Genomic DNA, 12520 nt, shown 5'->3' on the forward strand with positions numbered 1-12520 from the left:
TGTTCCCGCGCCTGCATGAGATAGCGGCTTGTACAGAAGTAAACATCAGATAGTAGCAGTGGAGTTGCGATAGAAACTGAATTGAGAGCCAATCGACACTTTCAGGGCGAAGTATGGATTCTTTGCTTGCATTCATGTCAACTTCCCATGGTGGATATTCACTGGTGATGCTTCTTCATTCCCCCTCTACCGCATCAGTGGGGAGAATAGCATCTAACCCACAACTATAATCATAAATAAAAAAAGACAAAGCACATATATATATGGTTTTTGCATGTTGGGTATCGGGCACTCAGTCGAACAATTCATACTATTGTTTATTGTGGGTTGGCAATGGCATAGGCATAGATGTATAGTAAAAGGGACCAGAAAGGGCTTTAAATTAAACCATAAAGCGCCATTTAAGCCTTTATTTTCTGTCGCATAAACATCTGTAAATAAAATAAAAGGATGTCAGCAAGAATCAGTACCACCGAGGTATATTGTTGATCACAATTTCTTTTATCCTTCAACTACATTGCAGCCAACTTCATAGTTGAAGCCTCATTCTTCAAAGACAACAAAATGTAAAGGACTTAAAAACCTGCTAGTAGTTTTTATTATCTTTTTGTGGGGTATAAAAGAGATTAACAAGAGCGACAAGGCAGATTTTAAATCACGTATTAAGAAAATGTTACTAATGATAAACATATCGGTATAAATGACTATAAAAAATAAATGAAATGAAGCTATGAGTTATTTAAGCCTTGACATCCTCAAAGCCAGCCTCCTGCTTCTCGCTAGACACCTCGTTCTCCTCGGCGGTGTGATCCTTAACAGCCTTGAAGACGACAGGAGCAGCACCAAGGATTCCGACGAAGATGAGAACAATGACAACGATGAGTTCGCCCATACCACGACCACTGGCGTGAAGAGCATGGCTACCCTCTGAAGGTGCAACACCAATGGTTGAGGTCTGAACAAGAGGGGCAAAGATGGCACCCAGGTTCTGAACAAACTTGTAGAAACCAGCATAGCGAGCGGCCTGGTTGGTGTCGTTAGTAAGGGCACCCATGATCCAGTACGAGAATCCTTGGTACATGGCATCAGTGACACCATAGAAGAAGTAAAGGAAGAAAGGTCCGATGTAAGCGCTGGAGTTGTCAACCAAATCGATCTTAAGATAATCGTCAGGGTTCTTGACCCAGACTCCCTTCTCATTCTGAATAGCGCTCTTAGGTCCCCACTTGGTCTGGAAAGCAATAGCTCCGATGTATGTGGCAAGCAAGACGAGAGTAAGGGTAAGAAGACCAAATTTAGCACGAGTGCGGCGGGTCCATGAAGCGCGATCCAAAAGACGACCGAACAAGATCGAGGCAATAATTTGAGCCAACCAGTAGCAGAGTGAGTTCATGGAACGAGTGCGGAGTGAGAAGTTAAGAGAGTTGAGGGAGAAATGGTAGGTGTAGAACCAGTTGGAGGTGAAGAACATGGGAACGAGGGCCAACATGCGCCAGTCCTTGAACAGGGCGAAGACAGACATGAGCTCGGAGATAGGGCTTGAGTACTTAATAGTGACGACATGGGATCCATCCTTGCGAATGACCTTGGAAGCAGGCAACAACAACAAGGTGAGGAAAGCACCGAATGTCATGACAACCATGTAAGCAATGTAAGCAGAGTCACTGGCACCGCTGGCCTTGCCGTTCCAGGAGATACCAAGAGGAATAGCATTACCAAGAACAGCACCGCAGTTGAAGATGGCCCAGAAGATTGAGAAGTACTTGCCCTTCTCGCCTTCCTCGGGGTATCCCATCATGACAGCACCTTGAGCAGTCCACAACCAACCAGCTCCAATACCAAGCAAGCAAGAAGAGACGACAACAAAGGCGATGGATGAGATGTGAGCGTAAGCCAAGTAAGATCCGACGTACAAGACGTAGGTCAAACCACCAGCGATGAGAAGGAGGCGATGGCCAAAGATGTTGAACAAAGCACCAGCAAAGAGAGAAGAGACAGCGAACATAGCACCGAGGGCGGTGTTGGCGGTGTTTCCGACATCAGAATCCTTTGGGTCGAGACCATAAGAACCAGTTCCGTTCAAAGAGTTGAACATTCCTGGGCAGCAGAAGCAAATGAAGCCCTAAAGAGATAAAAAAAAAAAAAAAGTATAACCATGAGCGGGTTAGAATCAGTAAGGGGTATCGCAGCTGCAAGGGTTTGCGGGTTGGAAGAGCCGTCGATAAAAAAGTATAAAGATTTTTTTGTGTGTTGCTGCGGCGTATGATGGCGAGTGTTCACTCACCAGAATGATAACTTGGGCCAAGGGATCAGACAACTTCATGGTGGGCGGGATGATGCGCGGGATGGAAGGAAAGAAAGGAGAGTGGGATAGAGGGATGGAGGGATAGAGGAATGAATGAGAGACCTGAGTGGTGAAGAAGAAAAAAAAAAATGAAATGAGCGGAGGTGGAGAGTCGTTTTATATGCGAATATTGATAACTCAATCGAGGTATGTTATTGTATGCTGTGTATTGAGGCAATGCCTGGAGAATACGAATAAGAGGACATTTCCTCACAGCAGTGACAGAGAGAAACAGACAGACAAAAAAAAGTGAGAGCAAAGTCGCATCACATCGTATTGTATCGATTGAATACGAAATAGCATTTGACCCATTTTGTTTGCAGGATGTTTATTGTTTGTGCATTTTGTATATATTTGTATCTTTGTTTGTGTTCTGTCTTATTGTATATATATATTGGCACAAACAAATCAATCAATCAATAACGGATTAAATATTGTTCATGACAGAATAGTCAAAACAAAGTTCAACTCCATGGGCTCTGTCTATGTTTTCTACTCTCTTCTCAGTGTTGCACATGTGTATGTTCACAATAGCCCATCATTTATCTTGTGGAGTTAATAACCAAGATCAGCTTCAGTGACAATTTGCCCACCTCTTAAGATCTGTTTATGCTCCTTACCAAACAGTCCAGATAAAAAAAAAAAAAAAGGATCAGAAGCAACAGGAGAAGCACAACCAAAAGAAGCTTTAGTCAGAGACTGAAGCATAAAGATGATAGTCAACTATTGCCATATTGTTAGCACTAGAACCTGCAGTAAGAAAAGTCTACATTGCCATCAACTGTTTTCTCGGTCATAAATCTGAATTATACGCATTGCGCCTCAAGAAAGCTCTGGAATTCCTGATTCTACTATCTTTCATTAACATTCATTACTATTCTCGCACATTTTGCTCTTCACTGCTGCACATGTGGACATTTATGAACAAAGAGTATATATGTACTTTCATAACACCATCGGAGAAAAAATACACAAATCAGCAGTTTACACAAGTGAACTTTGATCGTTGTGCATTGTGTTTGTACCTCACTGATAACAGCTTGAACAGATGCAGGAGAAGGAAAGTTTTTTTATTTTTTAAAACATGTTTTTTTTATTCATGCCGCTAAGCTGTGCGTGATAGAACCATTCATGATTTTGCGTTGAGTGAATGGCGAATCTGTAACGAAAGAAATGAATTGTGGAGCACAAACAAATATGGGAAGACCAATAGCGGAAAAGGATCTCACCTAGATATTAAGACGTGCGGTCAGCAGGGCTCTTATGATCCAGCAATGGATGTTTAAAACCCCTTATTTACACTATATCCCGCATTGTGGTCTTAATGGGTTACAGAATGGAACACTGAAGTACTATTGATCCAAATAAGCGTAAAGAGTTGAAAGAAAAGCGGAATAATGAAGATTCGATGCTTTTTCTTTTCTTGTTGTGCAACACAAACCTTCTTGATTGGTATGCGATATCATATCAGTTAAAGTCAGGACCACAATTTGCGCGTTTAATACTTTTTTTTTTTTTTTTTTTTTTTTTTGTTTAGGAGATGACAAAAAGAACTATTTAGCTTCTTCTCTCAAGGAGTCTCCCATTAGTCCCCCAATTTGCAGCTTCTGTAATTTAATTTCTGCTTTTACCTCCTAACTTGACTTTCTTTAAAACCTTAGACGCGGTTCTGGCTGTCAACTACTCAAATATAATTTAACAAGATCTCTGATCATTAGGCTATGCTCATTCATGTCATGACTATGTATTCTATGTCTGGGTAGATGTATTATGAGTTCATATATATATATATATGTAGTGTTATTAATTAATATAAAATAACCTTTGCTCTCATTTATTACAGTATTGAATTGATTCATGCTCACTTGCAACTGTCCACAGAGCTTTTCGCACAAGGAATTTTAGTTAAACTTCTGAGGTTACACAATCAGAGTATGATCAAAGTTTCTTTTTACTGCACATGCATATTGTCAAAAAACAAACATGTTTTTTATATATACAATAGAATTTAATATTATTTAAACATGAATATCATTGGTTAGCTCCGATTGTTTTTGTCCTTGCTCCGCGCCCTTGGATTTTGTCTTCATCGATGTCCTGCTGATGAGCATTGGAGATACAAATGTACAAAAGATGAAGTTACAAGTTTACAGCCATTTATGATTCTGTTTCTTGCTTGAAAAACTATACCTGTGTACGACACAGCGCTGTTATCAATCTTTCATCAGTTTCATGCATTGATAACAATCCCTGAAGGCCATAAACAGATAAACAGTCTTTCTTTTGACATTTGTGGGGAGGAAAAAGCATCAGAAAGAGAGCAAGATAATAAACATTCAAACCTGGCCAAATAGAGTACAACTTATGAATAATCGGGATTGCTAGGAACCTAAAGAGCAAGAGAATTATTAAAACAATAACTATTATCAGAGCTTGTGGAGACCACACTATCGATCACGGATACTAACAAAGAATGGTTCTAGAGCCATGACCCTTTTTTTTTCTTCTTTTTTTCCTTTCACACTTTAATATTTTAACCAAAGGAAACCACACAGCAGTGTATGTAGTCTTTTATTTATAAAAAAAACAATAAAACACGCGACAGAAGTGATAAGATATCATGAACTTGATCATCCTATCATTTCAGTGCAACCCCAAATGTTTGTTTTGATCTATTTTTTGTTGCCGTCTTCTGTTCGCCCCCTCTTCCTCTCTTCCTCTTTTTCCTTCATTTTTTTTTCCCTACTTCTCGCTTTCTCCATCTCTTACCGCCGTCTTTTCTTATCGTCAATGTCTTCTCTGGATCTTCATGAGGCCTGCATAGGACCAGATACTCTGGATGGAAACAAATAAGATTGAATAGAGCTTGGGACGTGGATACTCAACAGAAGGATTTCAGCTCTTGGGACTAATTATGGGAAACGCGTTGAGCAGTGATTCTATGACCAATATGTTCTGTTCCTTCTCTCCTTCCCCTGCCTTTCTGCTTTTTTTTTTTTTTTTTTTTTGGGCTATCCTTTTTTTAACCGCGCTAGGAGCTTGAGAATGTTTAGGCTTAAATCGTTTACGCGCTACACACGCTATCGTAAGAAGGGATTTATCTTCTACTAAGAATTAGAATGATCCTCGAAAACAAAAAGTCTCACTAGTAGATACACATTCACCTTTCTTCTTTTTTTATTTTTTTATTTTTTTATTTTTACCCATAGACTGGATTAGACTGGCTTTATCGTCAATCGCCATCATACACTAAAAGACTACCACACGATCAGGTCTAAACCGCTGCTGGTTTCTCTTTCTTTTTCTCTACTATCTATCTTACACTTGCCCAGAATAGATTATCGCCGAGGCACTTGCTCGCTGCATCTGTATATGACATCCTTTTGTTGCTATTATTGTTAGATACTATATACATATATATATCTGTTTATTTTTTGTTTATTGATCTTTTCAATTGTTTATCATAATGATGCTTTACAACTGATGCATAGATAACTTGGATGCTGGGCTGTTTTGTTGTTGTTTATTTATTTGTTTACCATGTCTCAGCGGGATAAAGAGACCAATAACAATGCTCTGCCAGTTGTTATCGGTACTCTCAATTTGTCTATTTGGCACCTGACCCTTGTTTTCTTCTTCTTCTTTGTACTCTGTATCACACTCGACAAGGAAAAACAATTACAACAAACAAATAAACAAAGCGACGCCTTGATGCTAACCAATGGATGGAAAGTGATAAAAAAGTTACAATGGGCTCTATTAATCAATAAATCATGAAGTAGAAGATGCATTCGATGCATTTGAAAGTTTTTTTTTTTTTTTTTGCTACTCATCAATTTTTATTTCTTAGAATGCTCTGTGACATTCTTCGGCGGATAGACGAAGTTTGATGAGATGGAAATTTATGGTCCCACGGATACATCCAAAAAGGTTGGCGGAGATCACTCTAAACTTTCGCGTGCAACTTCGTTTAAATCAATGAGAAGATAAAAACTTTGATTCGGTGATTCAAATTGCTTAGGTATAGAATAAATTAAAAAAAAAAAAAAAAAAAAAAAAAAAAAAAAAGAGAGAGAGCCTCACGAGCAATTTCTCCGCTTCTTTGCTACTTTCTTCAACTCCTAAATGTTCATTTCCCATGATCGTGAGAAAATGTTGATAAAAGTGGTGCTAGTACTATAGATATTTATGGAAACTTGGGGTGGTAGTATAGTAAAGCGCATAGTTGTGCAGTATGGGCTTCGTAGATTGGTTATCTTGCACCATGAGGATGTGAGTACCGAAAAGATCATGCTCATAACCATATGGGAGCGCTGCGCGGAATAAAAATGTCAAGGCGACGCCATGATATAAGCTTCAGTGCTTCACCGAGCGCTTTAATATATATATATATATATATAAAAGAAAAGAAAAGAGATAATTCATAATGTTTTTCATCTTATCATTGGAAATATACAGAGAAGATTCTCTCACAGGTTGTCTAGGAGCAATGATCGCACTTCTTTGTCTTTTAGATTCCGAGCCAGGACTGTATACCAAGTCGTCCAGTTGACTCTTTTTTTTTTTTTTTGTCCGTTGGCTTTAGATAACGCCAAAGCGTGCGAAGATTTTGAATAGAAATGTATGAATGGTATTTGTAAACCCTGTTTGTATCATGTAGATTGTGCGCCCATTAGGCTTGATAATGAGGGCAGATACACTATCAAAATTGAGCCCAGTCGTCATGGCAAAAGACGAGTGCTTCTTGCTGCTTTTTTTTTTTGGTGTCCTCGGACACGTTTTATTGTTTGCACACGACAATATCCTCACCCTTAGATAACCTGTACATTCTTACAGGTGGCTGTGGGAATAGACCCCATTATATTGTTGCTCTAGTGGCATTTTATCTCCTCTTTCCCATGTCAATTTCAAACACAATCCGTATTCTTTTTTTTCTATGACGATGATGGTGCCACCATCGCTGGCAGGATGTAATAGTTTTTTTATCTCAACATCTCTAGCCAAACAGAAACCTGGCTTCTTATCGCAATCGCAGCCTTCAGCGCATGCGGGGTAACAGAGCAGAGGGGAGGCGGATACAGTCTTTGTCTCTTTCTCGTTTAGGTCATTTCGGATACAGAGATACACATCCATCGATAATTTCTTAGATACTTTACATGTTATTGTTACCCGAGGCAATATTTGTCTCCAAGAAAAGGTTATATAAAACAACTGCCGCCACTATCTCTTCCCTATTCCCCCTCCCTCTTTCCCTTCCTCCCTCCTCCCTTTCATGCTTTTTATTATTTGCATTTTCAAATTTCATCCACACAGTTCCCCACACTCCGCTTCCCATCTTTTTTTTCTTCCTCCACATCCCACACTTCACACTCTCACAGTTATTTTCCTTTTCCCCCTTGTCTTTGTCAGCTTTTAACCTGACAAGCCGGTGTTTTCCTAATTTCCCTTTGTCTCTGCCCTCGGTTTCCCTTTTTTTTTTTTTTTTTTTTTTTTTTTTTTTTTTCCCTCATACCGTCATGACAGCGACATCAAAGTCTTCCTCAACTCCATCAAAATCGACACCACATACCAAAAACGTATTTCGAATCCATGGAGTCAACGTTCTCAATCGGAAGAACGTTGACTCGATAGCGCGCCTTACGGCCATGGAGAGGCGCCGTGCAACACATATCCTTGATGAGCGCCAACGACGCGATACAATGAACCAACTCTTGACAGAGCTCGCTAGCCTCGTACGCGAATCCGCTTCAGATATCGATAGTTCATCATCATCGACAGCATCTCTACTTCCATCACAACAACCTACACTCAACTCAGACGGAATAGAACGTCGACCACCTGTCAAATCTAATTCCATTACTACACTCCGAAATGCTATCACAGAAATTCGACGTCTGCGCGCCTGCGCAGGACTTCAACAGATACATCAAGCAGCACTACTAACCACATCCAATAACATTATCACTAGTCCGCATATGACGACTACAAGTGCGCCTTTATCCTCACGTCGCTCTTCCTCTCGCTCTACTTCACCTTCACTTTCTGACCTTACTTCACTAGCAACGTTGGCAGAGTTGGCAGCCTCTCAACATGTCAGCGGGTCTGACAGCAACCCAGGTTCTTGCAACTCTTCACCCATGTCTTCACCCAAATCAAGTTCACGACGTGCTCTATCGCCAACAGAAGCTAATGCACATCCTCATCTTCACATCGTTGGAGATGGAGGTGGGTTCGTATTCGGAGGTACAAACGGTAGTGGCAATAATAGTGGTAGTGGTAGTGGTAATGGTCGTGGTCGTGGTAGCAGCAATCTATTAGAGCCATTATCAACTCAGCTTTATTCACCACCCTTATCACCATCAAGTCCTACCGCGTCATCAAGCTCAACTTTTCAAAACCATTTTTCAGCCATCCTTCCAGCTGTCTCCAATACACCACCTAACATTTGTGGTGATGGTTCACACCAAGCGCCGCCAACGCTTCCACCCATCCATACAATGGTACAACCAGCATCATTCCATCCATATCAGCAACAGCAGCAACAGCAGCAACAGCAGCAATCATATACATCAATGTTTTGTACACCATCATCATCTGTCCTTTCTTCCTCTCAAAACAACCCAGATGCCATGTCACCTACATCCATTTTCTCGGAATCGTCTATCGCGCGCTCACCACCTACTCCATCGATATACAACCCAATCTCATCATTTCCTCCATTATGAGTGAAACAAATGACAAAAGAAAAATGGAAAGAATGAAGGATGATGAGAACATTAGGATATTAGAACCTTTCTTTGTATAGACAAATATACCAACAATAAAAAAAAACCCCCATTCAAAATTTGTGTAATGGGTGGTAGCACCCACGCCATTTTTAGGATAACATGATCATAAAAAGGGTAGCATGCGCACGATAAGAGGAGAGGATAAAAAAAAAAAAAAAAAAAAAAAAAGGTTCTTTTTATTGATATCCTAGCTATTGCCATCGTTAGATAGGACCGTAAACCATTATGGATTGATTATTTTTATATTCGCCCCAAGATGAATATCTTTACTGTGAGATGCTAACTGATATTTTGACCCGTACGGAAAAAAAGATATTACCATGTAATGCTACTTATGAGGCATATTGGTCGCCACCTGGGGGAGCAATGTATTGAGGACTAGCGGGGATCTGACCAGAGTGAGTTGGGGTATAGGCCTGGCTCGCTGGCGTTAGAGGTGTAGAAGCGGTCGTAGGTGCTGCATAAGGCGATGCTTGGCTATATGTCTGTGGGCTCGGTTCCGACGCCTGGGGTTGGAAGATGTTGGGAGCCTGAGTCTGAGGCAAGGGGATGAGCGTTGGAGGAGTATAGTTGTAAGGCTCTTGAGTCTGCGCCTGGAAGATGACAGGGGCTCCTCCTTGCTGTTGTATCGGAATCTGAGCCATGGGTTGCGAAGTGTAGATATCAGGCTGGGGTTGTGAAATATATGGCTGATTAAGATTGTACTGCTGCTGCTGCTGAATCTGGAAGTTTTGAGCTGCTGCCTGTTGTTGTTGCTGCTGAAGTACATAATTCTGCTCCATCAATGGCGCGGCAGCAGGGTTCTGTACTTTGTTTGGGTCGTGATAAGTCGGCTGAGGATTGGCACTGATCTCTGTACTCTTCTTGGGACGGCGGCGGATAGCAAAGAAGGCGATCAAGGCGATCAAAACCAACCCACCAACTACTCCTCCAATAATTGCACCGAGAGGTGCTTTACTTGAATTCTCGGTATTGCCTCCATCAGATGGTTTTGAAGGCGAAGTGGTGTCAGAGCGAGTTGGAGGTGGAGAAGCCTTCCTGAGGCCGGGCCCACTCCATGCTCCTGAGGCTGTGTCGAAGCTGTTGAAAACGACGGCACCATTGTTGCCTGCACTGTAGGTGATGATTCGACTTCCTACAGCAGCCGCAACCATGCTAGCTGAGAAAGTTGGCACGTTGCCAGGAACTGAAACATACTGCAATTTGTTGGATTGGCTTGGATTGATGGAATAGAGGACAGTCGCTCCATCCAACGCCTAATGTGCAGAAGAATAATTAAAATTAGCAATTGCAGCTTTTTCTCACTTGTAACAGTCGAGCACAGCCGAATGTCTTACTTTGTCCAGAATGTATCCAACACCCGTCATTGTGAGCGAAATGGCGCTGTTAGTCAGAGCGATCCCGTCCGTGTCCACACTTCGAGGGTTCGACAAGGCCAGAGTGCTATCTGCACCAGTAAGGGACAACCCAGCAGTAGCCAGGGTCGTATAAATGACGCCCTCACCACTTTTATCAAACACGATACTATATCCCTGAGCGGGTGTGTTGGACGATTCAATATATGTACCGACACTTAACATTGGGTCCAAGGTCGGGTATGAGGAAAGGGTATAACTGGTTTTTGTTTACCAATGACAGAGGAAAGGTCGACATTCACCACAAAAGAAGAGGAAATAGTGCGTTAGTCTGAAGAGCAAATAAACAAACAAACAAGTTCAGTTTGTATTTTTTGCACCCCGATGCATCCCCCAACAACAGCACTAGAGGGGGTTCACTTACTCTCGACGGCTGTCGACGATGGAGGTAGCGTTGAAACGCAAACCAACCCAGGGAGAGCGAGTTAGGGAGCTGGTGGCATTTGACATTGCAGCGAACCAATTCAGGTTCCCAACTGAACCCGAGAGAGAGAACAGTTTACTCGAGATGAAACCGATTTCAGGAAAGTGAGCGGGATAATCAATTGTACCATTGGGATAAAAGTTGGTGAAGTAGGACTTTGCGCCGAACTGTTGAATGAACATGGGATTGTTGGTAGATACTTTATTGCCATTGTAGGCTAGGCAAGCTTTCGGAGCGGCGCTGCTCCAGTAATAGCTGCTTGTCTGGTTGGCAATAAAGGTGGCAGTAGGTGAATTGATGTTGGCCAGATTGATCTGATATATCTCCAGACGTCCTTCATCAGATGCGGGAACCCCTGCAAGATAGACAGATGTGCTGGAGGCAGCGGGAGCCATACAGGCGTACAAATATGCGGGAATAGACGACGCCATTTGTGATTCTTAATGGTACAATTAATGGAGAAGAACAGAAAAGTGTCAGACGTGGACGGGTGAGACCAATAAAGTTACTCAAAAATATTGAGTGTGATGAAAGAGAGTGAGACTCCGTTAACGGCTCTATGGGGCTGTGTCAGTGACTGATTGACTGAACAAGCAGTAAAAGAGGGTGTGCAGCAAACAACCCGAAAGCAAGACAGCAGGAGAGGGAGGAGGATGTATGAAAGAAAGGTGAAAGAAAGGAAAGAGAGAGATGAGTTAAAAAAAAAAAAATAAAAATAAAAAAAAAGAGAGCACCTGTTACTTCGAGAGAAGTGGACAGTGAAGGTGTCTGCACATGAGGAAAATGAATTATTATATTGCTCATTGACAGAAAATAAAAACATGTTAACCGACCGCAGTTGTCTGTTATTCACACACAATGTGATCGATTCAGAGCCTTCTTCACAGCCGAATAGAAGTATACGCATTGGATCTTGATGTGGTACAGAAAAATAAAAAAAGATTTCTCGATGTGAAATGTTGAAGAGGATATATAACTGATGGTCGAGACCCCTGATAGTCTGGTGCATTTCCAAGCCCCTCTTACTTGATGGCTGTGTAGCACATTCCATTCTAAATAAACTCTGGTCACTCTGTTTAGCTGTAATTGACCATATATACCATGTCATTGCTCTTGCCAACAGCAAGGGCGTACGCGGAGAGGCTGAGTTATAACGCATCCATAAAAAGGTTGAAAACATGATTCAGTGAATGAGGTGCGATAAGGATGCTCCAATCAATATTACAAATCACAACTTCATTCTCACGGATGAGATGATTGAGTATATCACAAAAGCCCTCAACACCCATGCCCGGGATAGCTTAGCTCCAAGTACTGCTCAATACCGTTTCTTTTAAAACGACATTATGCTGCTAGAGCAAATCGTATTTGCACTAGGTGTGGCGCTATCCGAGATCTAATAGTTAAGCAATCTCCAAAAGTTAGCCATCTATCTAATATACAGTATATCGGTATGCTTCACTACACTAAAACGATTTGTACATACTTTGTGGTTGATTATGGTTATTGGTAGAACTCTCCGCAGGTTCTTTTGATACCGCAGTAAAAC

At 41.4% G+C, this 12520-nt stretch overlaps 3 protein-coding genes across 3 annotated transcripts; 1 reads left to right on the forward strand and 2 right to left on the reverse strand.

The window, feature by feature from the left end:
- Positions 1-581: 581 nt before the first annotated feature.
- On the reverse strand, positions 582-2412 carry BCR41DRAFT_419359 (UNC93-like protein-like protein). Its single transcript, XM_022029749.1, has 2 exons — positions 2285-2412; positions 582-2122 (listed from the first exon to the last, which is right to left on the reverse strand). The coding sequence occupies exons 1-2, from the start codon at positions 2321-2323 to the stop codon at positions 740-742; spliced, it is 1422 nt and encodes a 473-aa protein (XP_021884673.1). The 5' UTR covers positions 2324-2412; the 3' UTR covers positions 582-739.
- Positions 2413-8066: 5654 nt separating this feature from the next.
- Positions 8067-9160, forward strand: BCR41DRAFT_347074 (hypothetical protein). The gene has a single exon (XM_022023021.1). It carries the CDS (start codon positions 8320-8322, stop codon positions 9067-9069), a length of 750 nt encoding a protein of 249 aa, XP_021884674.1. The 5' UTR covers positions 8067-8319; the 3' UTR covers positions 9070-9160.
- Positions 9161-9301: 141 nt separating this feature from the next.
- Positions 9302-11661, reverse strand: BCR41DRAFT_347075 (hypothetical protein). The gene is made up of 3 exons (XM_022023022.1): positions 10912-11661; positions 10470-10746; positions 9302-10388 (listed from the first exon to the last, which is right to left on the reverse strand). Exons 1-3 carry the CDS (start codon positions 11400-11402, stop codon positions 9465-9467), a joined length of 1692 nt encoding a protein of 563 aa, XP_021884675.1. The 5' UTR covers positions 11403-11661; the 3' UTR covers positions 9302-9464.
- Positions 11662-12520: the final 859 nt, after the last annotated feature.

The sequence above is a fragment of the Lobosporangium transversale genome (assembly GCF_002105155.1).
Source record: "Lobosporangium transversale strain NRRL 3116 chromosome Unknown BCR41scaffold_5, whole genome shotgun sequence".
Taxonomy (NCBI): Eukaryota; Fungi; Mortierellomycota; class Mortierellomycetes; order Mortierellales; family Mortierellaceae; genus Lobosporangium; species Lobosporangium transversale.

What these genes read in the sequence shown, in the direction of transcription:
- BCR41DRAFT_347074 (XM_022023021.1), top strand. Translation starts at nt 8,320, where the DNA reads ATGACGACTACAAGTGCGCCTTTATCCTCACGTCGCTCTTCCTCTCGC.
- BCR41DRAFT_347075 (XM_022023022.1), bottom strand. Translation starts at nt 11,402, where the DNA reads ATGGCGTCGTCTATTCCCGCATATTTGTACGCCTGTATGGCTCCCGCT. An exon ending in ATCGTCGACAGCCGTCGAGA is followed by an intron (nt 10,747 to 10,911) that starts GTAAGTGAACCC and finishes AACAAAAACCAG; the next exon opens with TTATACCCTTTCCTCATACC. An exon ending in TTGGATACATTCTGGACAAA is followed by an intron (nt 10,389 to 10,469) that starts GTAAGACATTCG and finishes TCTGCACATTAG; the next exon opens with GCGTTGGATGGAGCGACTGT.
- BCR41DRAFT_419359 (XM_022029749.1), bottom strand. Translation starts at nt 2,323, where the DNA reads ATGAAGTTGTCTGATCCCTTGGCCCAAGTTATCATTCTG. An exon ending in TGGCCCAAGTTATCATTCTG is followed by an intron (nt 2,123 to 2,284) that starts GTGAGTGAACAC and finishes TTATCTCTTTAG; the next exon opens with GGCTTCATTTGCTTCTGCTG.